Source organism: Embiotoca jacksoni, unplaced genomic scaffold (genome assembly GCF_022577435.1).
Source record: "Embiotoca jacksoni isolate LCO1_2020_lvr unplaced genomic scaffold, fEmbJac1.0.p SCAF_17, whole genome shotgun sequence".
NCBI lineage: Eukaryota > Metazoa > Chordata > Actinopteri > Embiotocidae > Embiotoca > Embiotoca jacksoni.
In genome coordinates, this window is record NW_027185307.1 from 6,754,631 (window position 1) to 6,779,758 (window position 25,128).

The 25,128-nt window shown below is 40.2% G+C and overlaps 1 protein-coding gene across 1 annotated transcript; it reads right to left on the minus strand.

The window, feature by feature from the left end:
- Positions 1-72: 72 nt before the first annotated feature.
- On the minus strand, positions 73-24,551 carry olfm3a (olfactomedin 3a). Its single transcript, XM_069151389.1, has 6 exons — positions 24,227-24,551; positions 6,451-6,594; positions 5,848-6,003; positions 4,345-4,564; positions 2,603-2,709; positions 73-1,359 (listed from the first exon to the last, which is right to left on the minus strand). Exons 1-6 carry the CDS (start codon positions 24,344-24,346, stop codon positions 682-684), a joined length of 1,425 nt encoding a protein of 474 aa, XP_069007490.1. The 5' UTR covers positions 24,347-24,551; the 3' UTR covers positions 73-681.
- Positions 24,552-25,128: the final 577 nt, after the last annotated feature.

Here is a 25,128-nt window from a genome sequence, read left to right on the forward strand (position 1 = left end):
ATCATGTGATATATTAATTTAAGTAATTCAATATTCAGTAATTAATTTAAGTCAGAATCATCGTAATGAAATGTACAATATTTAATTTCAATGAAAATGCACAGATATTCTTCTATGGTTTTGTTTTATAAAAAATACAAATGCTCCTCTTCCACAGAGACATACATTACAACAAAATTTTACAAGGCCATCTTTAAAAGAATGGCTACTATATTTTATAACCAGCGAGCTTTACATGGTAGCAAATATGCATTATGTTCCTTTCAAGGTTTAATTACTTTTAAATATACTTTTTTAAATAGACAAAAAAAAGCAAACACTGTAAGCAAGTGACAGATTTGCAACAAAACACAGCTAGATTATAGCAAATCACTGCAGACAAAATGTTGACATTCATGCAAAAGCTATCGAGAGTCTTCAGCTGGCAGACCCAACCACCCAAGGCATACCAATCTAATCAGCAGCAATGGAAAAGTGTAAAAAATGTATAACATGTTTTCCAGTAAAGTAGTCATTGTTGTCCATGCTCAATTCAGCCACAAATTAGAAAAGTTCAAGTAATGGCAAGTAAAGATACCACAGTCCATTTCTGACAAAGGAAAACATGGTTCATTAGGAAGTCCTTGTATCACAAATGATGGTGCTTTAGTTGGGGTTGGAAAAGTATTAAGTATTAAGAGTTTAAGAGTCATCATCAGTTTTTATGACATGAAAGAGGGTGACATTGAATATTACCTGGTGTCCGTTATTCCAGGCGTACAGTGCTCTCTCTCTTGCGTTGTAGTCAAGCATGGAGATGTGAAAGTACTGGTTATGGAAAGGAATGTCTATGTATTCGTAACTTGAAGTCTTGGTAGAGTAAGCGTAGTAAACCTTTGCTCCCGACAGGTGGGAGTTAGTGATGTAGAGCGTCCCACAGATCATGAACGATTCACCTGCATTTCTCTTGGAGTACTCAGTGGTCCAAGTCTTCAGGACCTGCAGGGTGTCGGGGTCGATCTGAGAGATCACAACATTTCCAGCATTTTGATTGGTTGCGTAAACAGCCCACATTCCCAGTTCGTCAGCCATGACATCAATGTCAGAGTATCCCCCCCACGTATACGGGTACATGTTGTGGAAACCAGCGAACTCCAAAGCTCGCTGGGCCATCACGCTGCCCGTCTCAAAGCTGTACTTGACAATAATGTTGCTCTGATACTTGTTGTAGTAAAGTGAACCGTTGTAGACGATGTGATTGGTTCCCTCCCATTTAAACGGGAGGCTGTAGGTTCGAGAGACCGCTCCGGCCACGAAGTCTTCCATCGTGTTGTACTCGCGCACAACTTTGCTGTTGGTGTAACTGTCCATATACCAAACCTACATCAGAGAGGATGTTCAGAATCAAATCTGATAAACATGTCAACCATCAACAATACACTTCCACTAAACTCAATCATTTTATTCTTATATTATATATGGTTTTATTTGAGGTGTGATCCAAAAGTTCAGAGACTGTTCTGGTTGTGCACAAATGGAATTTTAGAAACACTGGCTTGTGCGCATTTGCGATTTCACTAAAGACCTAAAACTTGAGCAGAGAGCACACATCAAATTTTGTTTCAACTTTTTGGGGAGCGGAATGAAGTTGCAAGGAGCCAAATCCGGCGAGTATGGCCGGTGTGAACCGACAAATGTGCTGTTTTTAATGTGCTGCGATGGTTCAGGTTATTTGCACCTAATTTTTTCCCTCAAACACCTCAGATCATCACAGTTGAACTTTGCATTGACTTTCTGACCCTGGGGGACATATTTACGGTGCACAACTCCCCAAATGTCAAAGAAAACCCTCCTGGTTGTGCTCTTGACCTGATGTGACCCTCCTCTGAGCCTGGTTCTGTTGGAGGTTTCTTCCTGTTAAAAGCGAGTTTTTACTTCCCACTGTTGTGCACATGGGAATTGTTGAATTGTTGAGTTCCTTTCTATACTGTTGTAAGGTTCTGTTGTAAGGACTTTGCTATGTTAAGTGCCCTCAAGTAACTTGTGAAGTGATTTGGTGCTATGTAAATTAAATTGTATTGAATTGAATGTGACTTCTTTGGTGACGTAATTCCGCTCTTGATAACCATGCCACTCAAAACATCTTGCCCGCCTCATTGCTTTATAGCCGCAGGCTTTCTGAAGCATTTCAAGGGTCTCCGTTGCCGATTACCTAAGTCTAACGCAAAATTTTATGCGGTCTCAGCCCAAGTTTTAGGACCAAGGTAAAAACTGCAAACGTATATGCACCAGTGGTCACAAAAACACCTGTAACACAGGGGCTGATTTAGATAAAGCGCCGTAATTTGGAATACTTATAAAGGTTATTGCCTCCCTCTGCTCCATGCACATTACTGTGCAGTAAAATCTCAGAACTTTTTGATCGCACGTCGTATAAAAGAGTGCAGTTTGAAATTAGAAATCAAGAACCAGCACTTCATCACATTTCAAACTGCTACAATCAAAAGCCACTCCATGAAAGTCAGCGCTTTCTGTTGTGATATTCTGCAGACTCTGAGAACACAACACATATTGTACACACAGCACAACCCACCCACCCCTACCCATTGCTCTCATAACTCACCCTGTTGTTTCTGGTTGATGATAGAGGATCAGTCATCCATGCCCCAAACCGGGTTCCAGATGTCTTTATTGTAGCAGGTCCAGTGATTTTCATTAATTTCCCACACGCTGTTAATAAAGAAATGCAGCGATAAGATGTGCTGTGGTGGTTTTTGTCTCTAACTAGATTTCTCAAGCCAATTTCATGCCTATGCCACCAGAGAGTGGGCCCTCCGTGCATACTAAGATAGCACTGGCAGCGAGCTGCTTTATTTAACTTGAAGCATAATGGTGAGAGTAACTGCTGTTTGTAAGTAAAGGCAACTCGGCTTTTTCAGTTCTAGTCCATGCTATTTTCTTTAGGGCATTTGGTTTTAGGACAATTAGCAAAGGACAGTTGGTCTTTATGTACAAAACAGGTGTCATTCAACCAGTCACCATACTAATATCGTTATCTCCTTATTTCCTTTGTTCCCCTGTGGCTCAGGAAAAGACACCCCCTGAAGTCTAAAGTGTAATTCCAACCGTGGCCAGATAACAAATTAATTATCTTAATGACTTCCATGGAGAACTACTGCTGTGGTTGTATTTTCTATTCCTTTTGCAACTTTTCTACCTTTTCTGCCCCTTAGAAGGCCATTATTTAAGGCTCTCAGTTTCCATCTTTAAAAGATTTTGGCACATTTTACTGTTAAATAAAGTCAATACACCAAAAGGGTCCACAAGAGTAGAGGCAGATTTACTTCAGATTGTGTTTCACCAGTCCATATTATTGTTTCCTCATCAAATCTGTTTCACTAGCTAACACTATGCTATTATCTGCTCCAGTTGGGTTTATACATCGCACACAAGTATTTCTGTAACGTAACGGTGAGGAAAAATATTGGAGAGTCATCAAAAATTTAGTTTCATATGACGCCAAAAACACGCTGAGTCATGACAGAGTCGTTGAATTTGTTACCAGGATCAACGAAAAGCAGCAGAACCTCTTCATGTCAAAAATAGCTGTCTGAGGGAGAGCAAAGCATTGTGGGTCTTGCAGTGTGTCAGATAATAGATTCACTTTCCACTGATGTTTTGCTGTATGAGAGTCCTCTTCACTGTTTTTGCATTATCCACTAAACTGCATGGCTTCGTTGTCTCAGAAACACTCATTTTGATTGCCGTGATCAAAATGGTTATCATGTTGTTGTTGTTTTGTTTTGTTTTTTGGTTTCTAGTGAAGGCAGTGCGGCGATCGCCCAAAATAATGTGTTTCCGGCTGTGTTTTGGCTTTTACTCACCTCCACACCCACCAGTCCTGTCAACACTGTCATTAACCACTTCTTTTAAGGAAACAAATGTTGGTGTGGGATGTAATGGCAAAAACAGCAAAGAAAACCATTGTAGCTATTGAGAGTAGACATTCAGAGGTGACCTGGAAAGGTACGTTGGACTGAATAAAGACTGCACTGTCCTCTAATACACATATACATTTGACTTTAAAAGACTCTCAAGCTACACAATACACTTTTTTAATTTACATTCCCCTTATGGTTGTTTTTCTTCTTCAGCAGTTGATGTACATCAGTACAATGAGGACTAAAAGATTGTTACTACGACAACAAAATGGCATTGACAATTCCTGGCCTAATGCTAATACTCCTCTTTGGCCTGTTAATGCTGCACTAACACATGCAGCATCTACAAAATATCATTTTTAGTGACATTAGTTTTAAAACCATTCGTCCGAGTACCTATCTACCTGCAGTGTACACCACTCACTTAGTCTGCCCATACAGCTGCGGAGCCGACTGTCCAGTCGCAGGACTCGCTGATAGAGCTCATCGAAGTCGTAGGCCCCGAGTTCCTCCTGGATGCCCGTCAGCACGGCCGACAGGTTCCTGATCTCCTCCTTGAACTGGGAGATGTGTGCGGCATCCATCTTGTACTGCTCCAGCACGGGGATCAACGGCTTCAGCTCGTCCATCTTGTCCTTAAGCTCCTGCAGAAGTGACAGCAACAGCAGCAGAAATGGGAGAGAGAGCGACAGAGAGCGACAGAGAGCGAGAGAGAGAGAGAAAGAGAGAGAGAGAGAGAGCAACAGAGAGCGAGAGAGAGAGAGAAAAAGAGAGAGAGAGAGCGAGCAACAGAGAGAGAGAGAAAGAGAGAAAGAGAGAGAGAGAAAGAGAGAAAGAGAGAGAGAGAGAGTGCCGACAGGTGTGACAGTCAGGAAGAGACCAAGCTGCTTGTTTGACAGTGGAGCAAAACCTGCATGTTAAATATTTGTTATCAAAAGAGTTCACCCGTGTATTTGGGACACTCCTCGACTGTTAATTGATTGAAAATTTTCCTAAATTTCCTGTTGCTTCACAGTCTCATGGTACCACATAGCATGAGCACCTTTAAGTTCCAGAGAGTGGTAATCCGTATACTGTTAGTAGTTCTCATATTATTAAAGTTGACTGACCCTATTCTTGTATTTCTCTTATACAATGTTCCCATGACAATCAGATTTGTTGATGGCCAACCTGTGCTTTTTTTCTGATGCTCCTGCCATGCTAGCAGCCGTTCCTTGCGTTTTTTTTATTTCTAAACTCATTCGGTGTCGAGCAACTTGTCACGCCAGAGATATTCCTACTCCCATACCAGCTGTCCACTGCAACCCACTCAGGGCAGCTAGAGCAGCAAAGCAACCTCTGAAACAATAAAAGACAGAAGTGCGTTCTGGATTCGAGGTTCTGAATTTTTAATAGTGAGTACGTTCTGTGCTCCGGCTTCGTCCCACAGTCCAAAGATTGGTGATTCTAAATAGTCCGTTTGTGTAAATGTGAACATTAATGGTTGACTGTGTTGGTCCTGTGATGGATTAACGAACTAACCAGGGTGTACCCTGCCTTTGCCCATGGTAGACAGGATGAAGTATGTATAGATAATAGATGGTTAGAAGGATGGAATATGTTGTATATTTCTATTAGTATAGCAAAAAGTCAAAGAAGACTGTGGTGGGTAGATATCAGCTGTGGTTGTTCCTTAATTTCACAGAACACTGCTCCTCTTTTTACAGAATTCCCAGCGCTTATCTTCTTTGAAATATAATAAAGCAACAAAAAAAAAAAAAAAAAAAAAAGCTAGATTTTAATTTCTGCAACTAAGGCCAACATGACTAAAAAGACTGAGCTGAATTACAATCAAATGCATGTTCATGATGTCATCATGTCTACATAGAAAAGATCCATCAAACATTTAGTTTAAATAGGCTGTGAATAAAGAATGCTGTAGAATAACCTGGAAATTTCTGGCCATGATGGATTTCCTGTCATCTTCGATCTGTCTGAACTTGGTCCTCAGGCCCTTCATCTGGTTCTCCATCTTCATGACATATTGGAAATCCCTCTGAGTCCGCAGGTTCAACACCTCAATGGACTGAGACATGTTCTGCACCTGGAAGAGAACAAGGTGTGATGAATAATCACCTGAAACAAGGTTCCCATGCACAAATCAGGCTTTTAGTATTATAGTATGGAAAACTCTGCAAATGAAAACAACCCCCCCTCCTCCTTCTTTCTCGCCTTCTTTCCTTTCACTGCAGCTAATTGAAAGGCACTTTGATGGGTTGTCCCTGGTGAGCCTGTGTGTGTGCCTGAATGTGTAACAGGCTTTTGTTAAAAAGAAAAAAAAAAAAGGTGCAAAGCCTAACAGCAGCGTACCTGTGTTAAATGCACATTTTAAAACACATAGTATAAGGAGGAGTATTACACAAATAGAGCTAGTAGAATTTCTTCAGCATTCCCATACTTTACAAAACAGTGTGTGTGTGTGTGTGTGTGTGTGTGTGTGTGTGCGCACGCTGCGCTGGGTAGGTCAATATCCCTCTTTACATGTGCTTACCTTCTCTAGTAGCTGGCGGAGCTGTCTGCTCTTGGCATCTCTGGAGCACAGGCTCTGTTCTGGTGCCACCACCGTGCAGATACAGCGCCCATCAGCATCCTGGGCCGAGCTGTACACCTGCCAGCCCTCCTTCGGGCCGATAGTCTGTGAATATAAACAAATATATCTATATATATGTATATATATATACACTAAGGGTTGGATCGATATATTATATGATGTACTGCACAGTCATTGACCTTTTGGTGATTCTAAGTGAAGCTAGAAAGACATGCTGCCACAGATATGTCCACTTAGAAAAAACTGGACAGACTCCATCAGTGATATCAAAAGAGTCGTATACAGCTACTTACATCCCACAATTTTAACTTTGATATAATAATACACAACTTGTTTTTAAGTTGGATATCTGATTCAGTGTGTTTAATTGGGGGATTTCTAAACGTAGTCAAAGGTGTACCTCAAGGTTCAATGTCGGTTCTACTTTTGTAATGTCTATATTCATGATGTTTCATCACTGAAATATAAATCCATCTGTGACATATATGCTGAAATGGAAGTTGAAACCATTCAAAATTCTTAGTTTTAAATGTTGGGTGTTTTTCAGTTCAACACTGATAAACTCACTGCCTTCTCTGTGACTAAAACCCACTCATTACTCTCATCTCCGTTAGTGCACACTTCATTACACACATTTTGGCTTGAGGGCTGCTAACAAAATCTCCTTTTAAGTACATGTGAATACATTTCAAGAAAAAGTTGAAGGGGAAACTTAGAGTACTTTTGGAAAGAGGGCAGAGGAGTCAAGCCTTCCCTCTGATCTGGTTTATGAACATTATTTATAAGCATGTGGCTACCTCCCCTCTAAAACGCCTCAAGGCTGTCTGCCCCTCAGCTTTCAGATTTATAACAGATAGCTAACGTACTTAGCATTATAAAAAGGAGCTCAGCTTTGTGTTTTGAGGGGAAACAGTTGTCTCGTTCTCTGTCTGTATTAAAAAGGATCACCAATTGTCCTCGTCATTATCCATAATGCAAAATGCCTCTTTACTAACAACAGCGCTGGAGCTTATTTATCATTTCAGACTTGCATTCATTCGTTCCTTCATAGCTGTACTTCACAGCTATCCTCTCTGATATAAATGCATAAACAATAATTTATGACAAGCTGTGCAGTTGACTATAACATCACACTCTGACTGCCTGTTACAAGTGTAACTGCCTGTTGAACTGCAGGAGACTTAACATTTGAGATTCTCAGTCATTTCATAAATGGTAGCTCTTTAATTTCAGACAGTAGTTGACAAAGGCAGGTTCATTTATAATCACACTATCTGCTGTAGTTAGTGAGCTCATGCAGCTCATCCTACGTGGTGGTGGTGGTGGTGGGGGGGTTGGGAGGGGGTTCGTGTAAATAATTTGCAGATCATTAATTGATATTACACAGCTCACATCTGCTGTATGTGTTGCTGACAATTATTTTAATGTATTTATAATTTCCTAAACACTGAGAATTCTCCAATAGTGTAATGATAATCTATCCGAAAATAGGTACAATGATATTTTTTCATTGTTTTCACGCTACCTGTTGCTACATTTTGGTACTTATTTTAATGATTAGACAGGTCACGTTTTAGATGTAGTAATGGGAAGTATCCAAAAGCACAATGATCATACAATAATCACTGCGTGAGACTTTGAATTTAAGCAGAAAAATCAGAAACAACTTCACATGAAAATAATTTTTTGCGGCCCATGGTAAACGGATCAGACTTTTATTTTTAGGGATATGTCAGTCAGTGATCGATTGTAGAGCAAAGTGAGTGAGGCAACACATGCATGAGAGATGCTGTGTGACTTTGTTTGTGTGTGCCTGCGGCAAATGAAACACACAAAGGGTCTTTTGGGCTTTCGGTGATATTTATGGACCAATGTTGGCGCTGTCATGTGGAAAGAGCTTGATGCTTAGTGTGCAGGGAGAAACCTTGTTTATCCTATGTAACAGTTTTTTCATAAAGAAGGGTATTTGAAGCTTCTTATATTGTGTTAGATTTGTTTTGTCAGCGTGAGAGCGTGAGGCAGAACTTGAAAGCAGGTGAGTTGCCGACCTTGCCATGCTGTGAAACAAGTTTATTTTTAACGTGACCTGTAACCCAAAAAAGAAATGCTCTGTGGCTTTGGAACTTACATTAATGTTGAATACTAGCCTAGGATAAACAAAAAAACATGCTAAGATTTAAAGCTTATATTTAGAGCAGATAAAAATGCTATTTAATCTATGTCTTACACTTTTCCTCTTGTGTCTTGGGTTTTAGATAGGCTCGGGGGAGCTGTGGCCAGGAGGTTGAGAAGCAGGGTTTTGAACCAAAGGTTCGCGGCGCTTTGAGCTCCCAAACGCCCCCCAGGCAATGTAGCTGCAGCTGGTGAGTGTACTTGTTCATGGACAGGTTAAACGTAGTCCTTCATTAATGTAGTTCTGTATGTAAAATCCTAGTATATTTAACATATTGGCAAATATAATGAGTCTTCTTCTGGTATACATTATGGATCGTAATATAGCCTGAGCACACTGCTTCAACATGACGAGAAATCCAAAGCATGACGAGACTGTCACGACTAGTTATGGATGCTAACCTATGATTGGACAATTGCCGTTGAGGGGTGGAGCTAAAGAAACTGTGAGTAACCCGGTGTGGAGAACATTATTTTCCATTACTGCATGGTGTATGTGTTATTTATATCATGTCCATGTGTCAGCAATCAGTTTTTAAGTTTGGTCTGTTTATGGGAAACTATTGTCTTATGATTGATTAATTCTACTTAAATGTCTGAACGATACTAGATTTTTGGAGGCGATACTGATATTTGAAAGTAAAAACATTCAGATATTGATATGTCGATCAAAATCTAGTTAATAAACACTTGTGACAAAGACATGTTGCGGCGGGAGCATATTTGACAGTTTAACAGTATTGTCAAAAATGACATTGCACTGAAACAATACATTTTGACGGGGATTGTAATAATTATAAATAGCTATAAATAAAAAAAATACACAAATGGAGCAATTTCTAATTAACCCCAGCATCTTTTTCTTCATTGTGTTCTAAAATATTGGGCGACATATGTACTGATACTGATACATTTGTGAAAGGCCGACATCCTTTGATAGAATTGATCAATTGATAAATCGGTCCAGGTCTCATTGTATTAGTTCTGTCTTTCTCTAAGTTTTATTAAAGTTGCTTTTCTGCTGCACTGCCATGTCACTATGTCAGAACTGTGAAGTTATCTTCAAATATTGTGCAACATCTGATGAATCAGAATTCGAGTGTTCTCAGTTACAATAACATAGCGCACCTCCAAACAACTGCTTTGAAAACTAAAACAACTGCACACATGAACTTTGAGTAACTTCAAATTCAAGTACTTTTCCTCAATTATTCACGGGCACCTCGGCTGTGCACTCTCAAGCAACAGAGATATTTAGCTGAATCTTCGATAAAACAAACACAGACAAACAAGCTTAAATAAATATTTATGTCGTGACAAACCATCGCATCCGCTATAATCTGAGCCACATATGAGGAGAAGAAGAGGTACGTTTGGAGGAGAAGAGGAGGGTTATGAGTTGTCAAACAAGTTGAAGAGGTGATTGTGCAGGTAAAAAAATAGCTGAAAAAAAAGCTAAGAAAAGAGGACATTGCTGACAAAGAAGTAGAGAGAAGTACAAAGACAGGAAGCAAAGGATGGTGAGATGAAGGATAAACAGAGAGGGTTTCACTGTGTACTGAAGAGAAAATGAAAAACGGAAAGTAAGATAAAATAGGGCAGTACAATCCATCTCACTGATGCTTACCTATTGATTATTAAACAGGAGTGTAACCGGTTCTATATAACTATCTGATTAGGTAAAACCTGTTACTGGATCATACATGAAGAATAACGTGTTTTTACCTCATTCAGTTTAATGAAATTAAATTGAGACTATGCTGTTGATGAGGCAGATTTTTCAATATTTTCTGTTTCAGTGTCAGAGGAAGATCAGGCTCCAAGGCTATAATGGTGTCAGAGCTACACGCCAAACTAGTCATTAATCATCCTTACAAAACAGCATCCAGCAGCTCAAAGCTCTCCCCAGTCGGCCAGCAGAGTTTTGCGCTTTGCACAGGCATCACACGCGCACACGCACACGCACACACACACACACACACACACACACACACACACACACACACACACACACACACACACACACACACACAGAGACAGAACTGCATGAGTGGTCACATACAGTATGTGCCATACACACAAACACGTAGCCACACACACATTTGTTTTTCCTCTGTTGTTCTCACTCCTGAGCTGCCCATCTTTCTATGCCAGGGTTTGACTCATGGCTTTTTGGAGGCTGATACACAGCAGTCATCAATATATTTTGGGGTTGCCAACTATTTTCTGCCAGTATTTAATATGTTTAGTCAAACCTGGGAATCAACCCCAAAGTGCATAATTTACCCTCAACTTTATGATTAAAGAGACTAAGGACTAAGATGTATCAACCCTTTATTATTCCTTACAGCCCTACAGACACACTTTGCTCCAAAATTCACATCCTATCTTCTCGGTTACATCGCTCACACAGTATTAATCGCAACGAGGTGGAGCACAAACCAAATTGAGCGGTACAAGTTGACCTTTCCATAGAACGCTAGTTGTTTGTCTATGTGATGTATTGTTGGCAAACAAAATACATTTTGAATTTACATCTTAGTTACACGGCGCATGCAGCTCCGCATCCATCTCCACACCCATTACTCTTGTTTGAATTACTCATCAACTCATCACTCCATGAACATGGAGCATATGTCACAAAAAAGAGCAGAACAGGAATTGTTGTAATGATGCAAGTCACAACAACATACCATAGTAATCCTGTTATGAAGAGAGAACAAACATGTGCAAAGCGATACCTTCAGCAAGTTCTTCACCCATTTTCACACTCCTGCATCTTGGTTAAAGAAGTCATGGAAGTCCTGATCGCTTCAGAACGAACTACATTCCAAAATAAACAGCAGAATGTATTTCTTTTGCAAATTTCTGCATTGTCCTCAAAATGGGTTTGACATGTTATTCCAATTTGTGTGAAAACCCATAAAATAATGACTTTGCTGGGAAACCTGGAAGCTAAGTGGTTAGGGCACACACCCTGAACAGTTAGTACCTGGTTCAGATCGGGACTGACCGGACCTTTGCTGAATTGGATTCATCTGCTCTCTTCCCCCACATTTTCTATCAATCTCTACTGCTACTGTCAAATCCCCTTACAAAATAGTCTTTGAAAAGAATAAATAAAGTGTCTGCTTATCATAGAAATGATTTAAAAATTGTGGTCAAAATATTTTCAAGAATTAATTTCTGGGAGGCACTAAGCATGTATTTGTTTAATAGAGTACCACACCGTCACTCTTCTGATACTGCCAGATTCTAAACAATCCCCCCTACTCACTTATGACACTTATATCTCATCTGTCAGCATTTTATGATGAGATACATGTAAAACATAACAATTTAGGACGCAATCTTCTTTTACCTTAATATTGAAATCTGCCAGTATTATCATATCAAATGATGCAACATATGGATAGCCACGATAAACAAGCTAGTGCCTAAATTGGGAGCCCTTTTAATGACCAAAATAGTTAGGGGAATCACGTTGAAAATAGCCTGGGGGTTCATGGGGTTAAAATCAAATGTTTTTGGAATACACTATCAACAAATATACACAGCTGATCCCGTGTCTACCCCGTTCTTTACCATCATTTAATCACTCCACTTATAATGTGTTACCATCACCTGTTAACTTGTAGTTACTTGTTTCTTTGCTACATGACCATGCAAGGATATAGGAGTAGCTTTTAAACTTTTCACCCAAAAGAAAGCGCTCCACAACCTCACATTCTCACAGTGAGTGCATCAAACCACAGAAACTACGAGCACATCAGCAAGTTAAATGTTGAATTTTTAATAAAACCAAGATTTGTACCATTCAGTTAAACGCAATTTTAAAAAAAACAACTTGAAAACAACACAGTGTGACAAGATAGTATTACAAATTATGGCCTTCAAAATGACTTCAGAATTTCCTCTGTACCTCTATGATAGTCACTCCTAAAATTTAGCTTCCAGTCCTCAGACAGGTTGTTAGATTATTGATAAACATCTTATTCTACGTCACAAGTATTCACGTTTTTGTGTCCATCCAACCTTCAGAAGGGTTTTCTAACACAGGCCTATTACTTGAAAATCCCTTTGATATTAGATGATCAATGTGACTTACTGACTCAAAGATTATTTGACAGTCCCGTGGCCACTAATAATGAATGATCATCGCTTCATTACTTTTATTGCTGCACATATGATCAGCCTCACTTCTAGTCCTTATTAATGGTGGACTTTTATCAGCTGACCTGATTGAACTGTGAATTAGCCCTCAAACCTTTTATGCCTCAGTGAATAACCAGACGAAAGGAATAAAGGTGTTATTAACACAATTTGACTTAAATGCAATCAGCCTCAGGTTGATTGTTTTGTGTTATGCGTCTGTTGTGATTATTGCAGGACTAGTTTACTGTAAGTGCTTGACTTCGCCGCATTTTGTTAAAAGGAAGCTTTTTTTTTCAGGTGCTTTTTAAAACCTATATTTCTGTCCCAGTTCAGTCCAGTAAAGCTGCCTCTATAGTGGATAATTGTAGTCATTTTGGAAAAAAGCTTTACAGCTACGTTCAGACCTCAATGGACGGCAGGCGTTGAGTTGTTTCAGCACAAAATATCCCAACAACTGATTTAAGGGTGGATGAATGGATGGATAGACGAACGGACAAACATATGGACGGACAAATGGACTAATGGGTTTCTTGAAATTTGGTGCGGATATCTGTGGTACCCAGAGGACGAATCTTAAATATGTTGGTGATCCCTTCACTTTTTTTTTTTTTTTTACCATCAGGTTGACATTTGTGGTTTTGAGTGACATAATCATTGCAATACAATTCTGTACAGATACTTACGCCCCTCTACAAATTAATTATGGTAACTTCACTGTATTACTTAATCTTTCCTTTCGTGCAATATACCGGCTGTAACCTTACAGCAGTGCTAACATGGCTGTAGACTCATAGGCTGTATCCAAAATCCGTCCCTATTCATGATAAAGTACACTATATTTACTTTCCGCCATTTTATTTGAGTATCCGATTTCTGAGCATTAAATTTATCCACTCTATGCTCTCTCTCTAAAACTCCAAAACGAAAGGAAAACAGGCATTTCCGGGGCATTTATCTGACTTTATTCAAACAATCCCACAATGCAATGCACCCCATTTTATATATGCCAAAACATAACCATTACAGGACTCAACAGCTAACAGTGATTACGCAAACTGCCAATGATCAGTAAAATCCAAATTTTTCTGCTACTATGAAGTAATTTTCTTTGAGAGTCTATTATATGAGGAAAGGTTGTTCAACTTCAATAGCAAGTGAGTCAAAGAAGAAAATCACTGGGAACGTGGGCCACACATAATACTTTGTTGATTGATATCTACAAATAACTCTTACAGTATAATGTCAACACACAGCAATGCATTCGTTGCAAAATAAACACACCAGTTTATTACTTGTTGGAGTTGGCAAAGTAAATAAATATCCGTTAGTCCATTTGTTCTGGAATTGGCAATGTTCTCAATCAACCTTACGTCTCTTTAGCTTTGAGACATTTTGAAGCTTGTTACTTAGCTAACGTGAGATTCTCTGTGGCCGACCAGCCCAGAGTGGAGCGTGAGGCCAGACTGAAGAAATGGCTGGAATGGTTGTAAACCAGTCGCAGTCAATCATAGCACATGCAGTTGCTAACAAACATGTGGTTTCCCTGATCCTCCCAATCCCAGGCCATCCTGTCGCCAAGGTTACCCGCATTTATGGTCATAGACTATCTTTTTTGCTTCCATCCTCATATATGTCTATGGTTCAGATGTCTCAAAGTTGTGTAGCAATTGTGGAGTCTCTCTTGCGTCGGTGATGAATCTGGCACAGTCGTCACTTTTTGGCTCCAACCAGTCATTTATTAGACAACCACAGGCTGATAACAACAGATCCTGATAACAACAGATTCCTATTAGTTTCTCTCACTGCCATCTTCGTGGTAATAAGCTCCAGGAACACGGGTATAGGAGGAAGAAAACTAGCAATAGTTTTTGGGGCACATCCCTCAAATCTTCAGGGGCTCATTAGATGTCACTAACGTTACACAAAACACACCGGTCCCAGTGGAAAACTGATAATATATTATAAGCAATCCTAATGGTGACATGTGATGGAAAGTGTAATCATCAACTCCGCTACAGTAGCACAGATATATATACCTGAGTTTTATTTATCATGTCACACATGCCAGCCTGATGGCAGCCCCTTGAAGACCATAGAAAACTTTAAAAGGGCCCTTTGTGACCTGTGAGCCACAGGTTGAATGGGCCTGATAAGGGAAAGAGTGAATGAGTGAACAAAGGGATGATTTTAGGGAAACTTTTAGTCTCGTTTATTTTCACATTACTATTAAAAATTCACAAAATCATCATGCCTGTTTGCTGGACTTCACTGTGGTCATCAAGCACGTTTCTTGATGTTGCTTTAGAATATTGAATCCATATATTTTACCAGCACCACCGGTTAAGTCCTGATGGTGAATATTTTACCTAATAAAATATATTCTGTCACATTTTGATAAAATTATGTTCATAAGAGTTCCATCAGAGATGGCCAGCCACCCCATTATCTATGTTGTTCTCATCTGCACAACCATGTTTGCTCACAGCTGGCGTGCTGCACAAACGTAGACTTTACTGTCCTAATCATGGATCCTTCAGTAAAAACATGCAAAGTCAACAGTGCACCCACAAAGCATAAATGATCATGAATGCAAAATATGATTCATGTTCTTCATAGCAGACAGTTATCTGGCCAATTACACACCTAACTGAATCTCTTTGTTTGTTATTCTGCCATCAACATATACTGTATCTCACCTTAGTGAACACACTACCCACCTGTGTCCTCATCAACCTGCTGGACTGAGAGAGTGAAAGTGAATGGATGGGTTAATATTGGTAACATGGTTAAGATTGAGTCAGTAAATGATATCTGGGAGAGTCGGACACTGATTAGGTCTGAATCACTTCCTTTGTCCTCACCAGTGGCTGTGAGCAATTAACAATTACAGTTCACTGTTGAAAGGGGAAGAATATTGGTGTAGATTCGAGCAGTATTTCAGCGTTGACATTACTGAGTCCAAATTAAAAGAATCGTGTTTGGTTCCTGTCCTCTTGTCCTTTTGTTTCACATTTGAAGAGAAACATTCTTTAATCATTGTTATCAATTTTAGATAAATTACAGTAGCAAGTTGAATTCTGGGGATATTTCAAATGACTTGATTTATGAGTATTTTTTCGATACTTGCAAACCTTTCTGTAAAAGGACTTCCAACATGATAGAGGAGACTATGCAGTTCTTTTTGTCTGTGCACTCTTGCATGCAAAACTCGCTGAGCTCTTTGCAGAGGAAATGATTGCGTTCATTGCTAAGTAGATCTGTTTTAGCTGCTGCCAACATTCTCAGCAAGCCCATACACTGTAGCAGACTGTCGGCACTAAACGCATCTCCACCCCGCTGTGTATAGCCTCGGTCTCCAGATATAATTTCTTTAGCCATTTTCATGATGGCTGATTCCATTTGCTATGCTGCGGCAGTATAAGCACGCCTGTGTGTGAAACTCCCCGGAGGAATACCACAGGTGAGATGCTCGAGCTGAAAAATGAAAGAGATTGTCAGTGGCACTGGCAGAAATCAATCAGTTATAAATACAGCTTGGATAAAAAGCACGAAAGGCCACCAGCTCCCTCAGCAGCATCAGCTGGAGCTGCAGAGGCCACAGTCTAATTCTGATAAGTTGTCGTCACCATGTTGTCACTGTCGTGTAAAATATGGAGTTGTGACTGTTTCAAGTTCAGTCTCAAATGATAATGTCTCAAGTGAGACCTCAATCTCCAAAGTGCTGAGTCATGAGAATGGTGTTAGGATGGAAATAAGTCTCAGAGTCTTTTACTGTACTTTTTGTTACTCCTGGATGTCTGTGTCCGTTACATTGCACATCTGATTTGTTAAGTAATTATCTGATATCTTGCTTAGAATTAAGAAAGCCCCATAAAGTCGACCAAGTGTTAGTTGACGAGGAAAGTCTTAGTTTTCATTAGTTGTTTAGTCTCAGGAAGAAAGAAAACCCTCAAACTGCACCTTGTCAGAAACAGCTGTTTCCCTCCAGGAAGGTGGCCTTGTGGCTAACCTCGGGATCCAGTTGGTCCTGCTGTGGGAAGTGAGCAACTCTAATGTGTGAAAAGCAACACTGACAGCATGTTGATTAGGTTACTGTAATCAGCAGAACAGTGACTAGATAGGGCCAAAGTTTCATTTTCAATGCTTTGAACCGTGTTCACGGCCCCAGAAAAGGAAAAAAAAAAAAAAGGCCTGGTTAATGTAACATTATGACCATTACTCTGCCTCCAGACAGGAAAGGATAGTTGCACTGGCTGTCAATAATCTTTTAGTATCCCAAACACTGACTCTATTAGACTAAGATACAGTATACTGTGTTGAAATAAATTTACAAAAAGTTCAGTGTCCTTACTGGTTGTTACGACAATTTCAAAATCATTACTGCTTTTTCGTCTCGTCTCGTCGTAGACAGGCGGCTCGGTTCATGTTTGCTCTTGTAAATATTACATTTAAAAAAACCTCATCATTACACTTTTGTTTTTCTCTTTAATGTAGCACAGTGTTCACAATGTCACTCAATACATTCTTTGTCAGCCTTGAAACCTAAACCATTTTCTGATGCCCCCCAAAAAATACATATTTAGATAGTTAAATAAATATCATACAATCGCATTGATCAGTCGACTGTTGGCTTAAATCAATGACTGCAAGTCGTCTGGGAGAATCTTTAGCCGGAAGCAGCCCTGAAAAAGATAGAAATGTGCCCCAACACACAAAAAAAGCCCTGTTAATACATTTGGAGACAAATCTAGGTGGCAGTGATGCCAACAAAGTTAAATCTCATATCACTATAATGCTGCCGTCCTGCCTGCCACCAGACAGAGACCTAAACAGATGCTATCTCTCCAGTCATCTATCAACCTGTCCAAACAAAAAGCCACCAGGGTATTGGAGGCAAGTGGAGTGGAATACGCATGTCGGTACTGTAACTGATGATCATAATGCTTAAACGAGTTAACATTTTAGCTCTAATGGCAGGGGGGAAGATGAACTCGCATGTGCAACCAGCTCTGTAACCAGACTGATGCAGACGTCTAAGACAGCGATGACAAATGGTAACACCCCCCGATACACAAAGAGCAACAGCAATCCTGAGACCGAAAAGGTGCCGGAAAGATACTGACAAAGGGATGCTGCGTACTACGGGGGGAAAGAAAAGGGACACAGTGAGAAAGAAAGCACATATTTTTCTCTCAGTTGTGACTGGTGAAAGGAATGCAGGGAGATTAATTTCCTAGAGGCGTGCCACCTTCTTGCCTTTTCTGACCCCAGCGAAGAGAAGATTGAATAGATAATTCCGCAGGAGCTCGCCACATCCCGCCCGAGATGGTCTCTGAATGAGCCTCGGCATTATCCTGTATCCCTCCTGCTCCTGCTCCTTTCTCCAGGGTGTGCTTTCTGACAGAACAAGACGACATGTCAGTCATAAGCACCACGGAGGACGATAATGAAACAGTCATCAAACATTATCGGTAAAGCCAGTGGAGAGCTCCGAGCCACACTGAATGGCAAACTCATACCCAGGCTGAATACTAAGCAGTTGAAGGTATTTGGTTGTATACGGAGATAAAGCCAGGTCGAGGATGTTGAAAGCCACGATGGCCATCTTTGTTCTTCTATTTATTCAGTGTACACAATCAACAGTTTTGCTGGAGTGAATGTAGCCCCCCCCCCCAAAAAAAATAAAATAAAGAAGTAGCACAAAAAGAACGTGTATTCAGTAGAATTTTAAGCGCTCTTCAGCATTACTTTTACCTGAGGAGTCCCTGTAATAGGAATTTCTTATTATTATATGACTAATTCTTGTGAAGCAGAATAAGTACCCTACTTTAATTGATGCCCAAATCAAATCTGTGTCATCAGCAGGCACACGTCTTGGCAGCTTTATCCTGCTAACTGTTTGAAAAAGTGAGCGCACGCTCATTAACAAAGTCGAATCTCGGAAAAGGACATTGCTGCCATATTAATGCCACCGAAGCAGAAGATTTAGACATGGTCACATTTCACAAAATGCTGCACCAAAGGTTGTTCACCTGATTACTTCTTGCTCTTTAGCCTTCTTTGGAATGGAATTTTCTCCTTCTAATTATGCTCCACAGCGGAGTCGCTATGATGGGAGGCTGGAGATAACTCCGCTCCAGCCTCCATCCTGATGTCGAAGGGTTTGTATACCATCTGAATACTGCTTTACACTCCTTAATGCCATCACATTAGTATGTTAAGTGCATTTCAAGAGGTGCTTTGAAGTTAGATTGCAATTTATTTGCTGTAACTACTTTCGTTAAACTTACCTCGAACATTTTTACTTCACTTAATGATTTCCTGTTTCTCAGAATGCCTTGCAGCAACTTCCCGAGAATGTGCATAAACTTGTTGCTTCAAATAAAAAACAGAATATACGGCCATGCAAAGTCCTGTGAATATACCGGAGTGCAGCCGACTAAATAGTTTGTGGGCTCTCTTGGGTTATCTGAGGCTAACGCTAATGAAGAAATTGGTTACATTTCCTCGTGTATGCCGGCTTTATTACTGTGAGTGCTGAATAGGTGTGAAAAATTGTGAGATAAGAAGGAAGTATTTGTTCTGTGATTTTGAAGAACTATGACCAAAACCTTGATAATTGGATATCAAGTGTTTTTGGTGGAACCTGATGTCCTAATGTGGTCACTTTTAGCTCCAAACAACCCCGATGGCGAGGGGCCAGATGTCAGACTCGAGGCCTCAAAACAGCAGTTTGCAAACCAACGGGTGACGTCACAGCGGGTTTCCCCTTGAAATAGCAGTCTGGTTTTAAATAGTTCCTACTTATGACTAACTAACTACCTCTACCCTGCAATACAAGAACAATCCTCTTACATCCTCTACAAAGACCACAAAAAAAAAAGGAGTCCACGGCAAAAAAGCCAACTGAAGTCTTGTGTTTTTAAGCAGCTTTTGTTATCTTAGTTAGCTTAACTGGCTAAATCAACAGTTGCTGGCTACAAAAAGACTTTATCAAACGATCAGTTGGTCAGACCTACACAAACATCCTCAGGCTGAAGGTGGGATACATTTTCTTTAACTTAAATGGAGTTTTAGGTTCAACTTAAACTGCTCTTTTTTCTCCATTAGCCCGAATCTTCCCCTCTCTTTACAACTACTTATTAAGGTGCATTATATTTTATTTATCACTACTCAGACGTGAAAAATCTCAACTTGTAATAATGTCTCCGGCTGCCGGAGTTCAGTATAAATTTACTGAGTCCACAAATCCTCCCTTTCTCTCAAGTCCAACCTTTCTGCTCTGATACAGCGATATGCATCAGATATGGAAACCGCTTGGGTTGTAATTATAGTAATCATAAAGGGAACTGAGAGGGACGTAACTATGCCCCTGGTAGTTTCAACATCGTGTCTCAACTCCTGTAATTATGCTTAGACTTGTTATTAACTGAGCTGCGTTCACCCAGAGGAGTGAAAAAGAGCTCAAACGGGGGGAAGTCACTTTAAAGAATCATAATCGTCATATGTAAGAGACAGCCATTTGAAGCCTTTTATTATTAGGCATATTAATATAACCTCGGCTGATGTGTCTGTTTTGGAGTGAACGGTGCTGTCTGGGAGAGAGAAGGGAAAAAACAGCAACACAACTGTCTATCAGTACTCTGACAAAAATAAGCTCAACTAAATTCTTCACAACACCTGCCTGTCACACACACACACACACACACACACACACACACACACACACACACACACACACACACACACCTCACAACTGACACATCTTAAACCACACATCCAGAGAAAGTGACAGAAAAAGGCTTACAACCCCACACAGGCTCAGCTTTTCAGAGTCCAAGAAAAGTGCCACATATTTACCTGTCGTTCACATCCATCATCAGTGGACTCTCTTTCTTTCTTTATAACACATCAGCTCTAACCCCCCCCCCCCCCCCCCCCCCCCCCCCACACACACACACACACACACACACACACACACCTCCCGGCTGCCTGCTTCAAATAAGAAAACATGCCTTGTCACAGCTAAGGACTCTGCTGGCAGTCTTGTGGTTAACAGTTTGCTTTGTTTGTGTTGACACCTCGTTAAAGGGTGTCAACTTTAATTTAGCCCGTGGTGGAAAATGGTTTGTTGAAATATGAACACCCCCCCCCCCCACCACACACACACACACACACACACACACACACACACACACACACACACACACACACACACACACATTGCTAAATGGTTGTGTGCATGTGTAGGTGTGTACTCATGGCAGCTCTCATCTTTTAATATGGCATCTGTGCTAGACCAATTTGCCTGAGTGTGTCATACACATGAATGCTAATACGAGCTTGAAAAGGAACTTCAAACAGTCCTGGTAGACAATGTTCATCTCAACACAACAAAATAACTTAAAAAAAGAAGAAAAAAAAAAAAAGCCTTTCTGTGTTTCATATGATCAATGATTGACAGGATGTCATGTTAATGACAGGCTGTAACACTTTCTCTGCAGCCATGATTGCATTTCATGTCATATTTTTTGAAGTGCGATCAAAGTTGGAATCTGACCTGAAACCTTTCAAACGGGCTGAAAACTGTCATCGACACCACACGTGCTTTGTGTGCACGTGTCACTTCATGTAGGGGTGTGTGTGTGTGGGTGTGTGTGTGTGTGTGTGTGGGTGTGTGTGTGTGTGTGGGGGGGGGGGAGGGGGTGCCTGTCTGCCACCTTCTCACCATGGCTAACAGAGAGGGCAATTGCCTCCACAAAGCTCCATCCCACTGGTGTTGCAACCAAATCCCCAAGAGAAATGTATTATTCACACTGTAGGTATGTTCAGTGCGCGTCACTTGTTGTTTTTAATGCAGCAGGGTGGAAACATATGAAGAGGAATTAAAGTCTATTATCCAGCAAAGGAAAAGGAGTTTACTGTGTGCGGTCTCTTTAAATTACTGCATATCTCAGGATATAGCATGGCAGTATTTGTCACAGAGGACATGTCAAACAAATGAGTAGTTCTACTGTATCTTGAATACTTTTTAGTCCCTCTATCTACTGCTCATTTAAACATGCTCATTGCACTGGGGATACTGTCAACATGAAGTCTCTGAGAAAACTTGCAGCCTGTTAAACACATAAAATCAGTGCGATTCCAAAGAAAACCTAAAAATTGATTTTCAGACAAAACGGACGCCATTAGCTGCGAGGAGAAATATGTCTGTTGAATTTTAAGAGGGTAGTTGAGTTTTGGCACCGGTCTGACATCAGACTCCTGAAGTCTATTAAGTCTCGCTTTCTCCTTTAATCGATGTGTCTTCCAGGTGCAGAATATAATGTGTGATCATAAAACACAAATTCCAGTCATCATTTTGACCATGATGAGAGTAACACAGCGCCGTTAGCAGCCACTGTGTAATTACCCCGGCTGGCAAAGACCATAAGGAAAAACTACACTATGCAAATATTTCATTTTCTCACAGACGCTCTTCGGGGATCCGTTGTGTACACTGCAGAGGTAATGTCTGCTGGACCAGCTCATCGTGCCCATCCAAGGAAAATCCATACCATTAGCTGTAGCTTTAGCCACTTCATCCTGGTAATAAAAGTTTTTTTTTTTAAACTGAACCTGCTGGAGGTAAAAAAAACAACAACAACCAACAAATAACTTAAATGTAGAGAGGTAATGGCTGCCACTCCTCACTAAAAAGAATAAAAGCCTTGTGTACAAGGCCTGACAGCCTCAGAGTGACAGCTTAATAATTTTCAGCTTAGTGTAATACCATAAAAGCGTTCGCCTTTCCATACAATTTTTAAACACTGAGGCTGAAAGGCCTTTGGGGCCGTGCCTGCAATTTGCATGCAGCACTCGATCAGGCAATATCATATTCCTCAATGGCAGCGGGGTATTCATTGATTTAATCGCAAACAGATGAAAGATAAAAACTGAACTGAACGATAGCCATCGGAGGTAAGGCTGCAGAGCCACGTTTTTAAAATGTAAAGACAATGACACAGAGTAGATGTTACCTGAAAACACAATACAGAAACCATGACCATAACACGTAGATTAGGGATGCTTGGGTCCAAGATTAGTGTTCACTTATGTTGGTTAATCTATCTATTATTTTTTCTGTGACTTGATTAACTCATAAAGGTGTTAGAAATAATAAATGGAAGGCATTACGTTTATTTTCTGTAATCACCAGTCAAATAACAGACATTTGAAATCATATAAAAATAGAAAAAGCTGTGAGTTGTCACTTCTGAGGCGCTTTAACTGCACACATTTTATATTTCTTCTAGTAATATGCCATAAAGCACAAATCACAAGGGAATTTGGACAAGCTTAAGTCATGGCTACTCCATCAGCACAAAACTCCACACGCAATTTTATTTTCCTCAGATTTGCTGAAGATAAAGCACAAAGATAAACTAAAAGCCCTGACAGAAATGGATTCACAGTATTAGATTCAGAAAATAGAGAGACGGTCCTCTGTGGAGGTTGGAGAGGTTATGACAGAGACATAACCATGCTCCTGCTGAACTATTAGTTGCAAGGCACAAATAGAAGTTATGTTGAGGGCTTAAGCATTACCATCTCTTAGAAAACAGTCATTAGCCTGTGGTGAAGTACATGTCACCTAATGTACTCACTCTCACAACTGCAGTAGCTTACAGACAAAAGGATTTCCACAAGTGGCTGAGATGGGTGAATAACAAAAGGTGATTGTTCACAAAATAAATGACTGCTTTTCAGCCAAACCACATGCAGCTTGATACACTAAAACAGAAATCTATTCAGGGAAAGTAAGAGCCTGCTTTAGATTTGCGCTTACAGTTTCTGTTCATATAAGATGGGACACAACATTGCAATGCCATTGTGGCAATTTAATATCGGGAAAACAGATCCTGTAGTAAATATAAAAGCTCTTAAAGACGTATTTGCAAGTTCGTCATATGCATTATGTACCGATTATAAACACTATATTAAAAAAAAAAAAAAAAAAAAAAATGTCGGTCCACATCTGCGGAGGAGGGCTGCAGGCTTATTACTTGTCAAAGTTGAAATTAATTATCATGGAAATAAACGCAGCTAGGTGCATCAAACCTTCACCGAAGTGTTGTATTTCCTGTGGATTTGTAAAGCTCATCAAACCTCGTGTAAAACTAGGTTTACATCATTGATGACAAAGGAGACAGCCTTAAATTGTAGGACTTTTGAGTGAAGTTTGGTGTACCGCTGTAGAGAAAACAGTGGCACGTTATCTGGGCGAGGGTTACTCTATAGAAACTATAGGCTTTACGACCTCAAACCTTAATACAAAAGCTGTTCATTGTGTTTTAGCTTCGCTCTAACACGAGACAAGTGAATGAATAACGTGAATGGAGAAACTCACCATAGAGGGGTATAATCCGAAGATGGTGAGGCAGAGGACGGGGTACAGGACGCTCAACAGGACCCGCATGCTGACGGGCTGCGGGCAGCCACTTATCCCCAAGGTGCAGTCCTTTAACATAGAGCTCCAGTCCTCTTCTTCACCTCACCGCGGTTTTTTATTTATTATTATTATTATTTTTTTTTTTTACTTCTTTTCTATTGCTGTGGAACCGCAGAGAAAGCGCTCTGACGGCGGCACAGCAGCCACGCGTTTACCGGCATCACACCCACCGCTCCCCGGTGCTCCGACTGAAGGCAGCGCCGAGGAAAAAAAGTTTTGAGCGAGGAGGAAATATTTAAATGTTTCAGTTCCAGCAGACTGCAGGGGAGGCGCACCGAGGATGTGACATCACTTTATGGGTTTAGGGGTCCTTCTGTCTTTGTCTGTTTTAACACTCAGTTTATGGATAGTTTAGTGGGAGTATTGAGAGCCAATTACAATGTGTTATAGCTGGATGTCATCTTGAAATGACTGAATATGACATTTAAACAACCTTGATGCTTTTAATTTCTTAAATAGAAAATAGGTTACTGAAAGATGGTCTAAAAAGGTTTCATAGATCAAATTGGGCAGGGGATTTCAGGTTGAGTGCATACAAAAAACAATCTTGGCAATAACTCAAATCAATCAAAATGCTAAAAAATGGTTGTGATTTGTCAAGTTATTTTTAATGTTTAGTTGGGTAAATGTTAAACTTAGTGGAAATACAGGAAACTGCAGAGGTAGTTTGAATTTTATATTATTGATTCAACATGAAGTGACAAGCACACAATTCGGTTAAAGGGGGAAAAGAGGGGGCAGTGTACTTGTGATTGTGACTCGGGTAAATGAATGTATGATTGCAATTTGGAAATATGGAT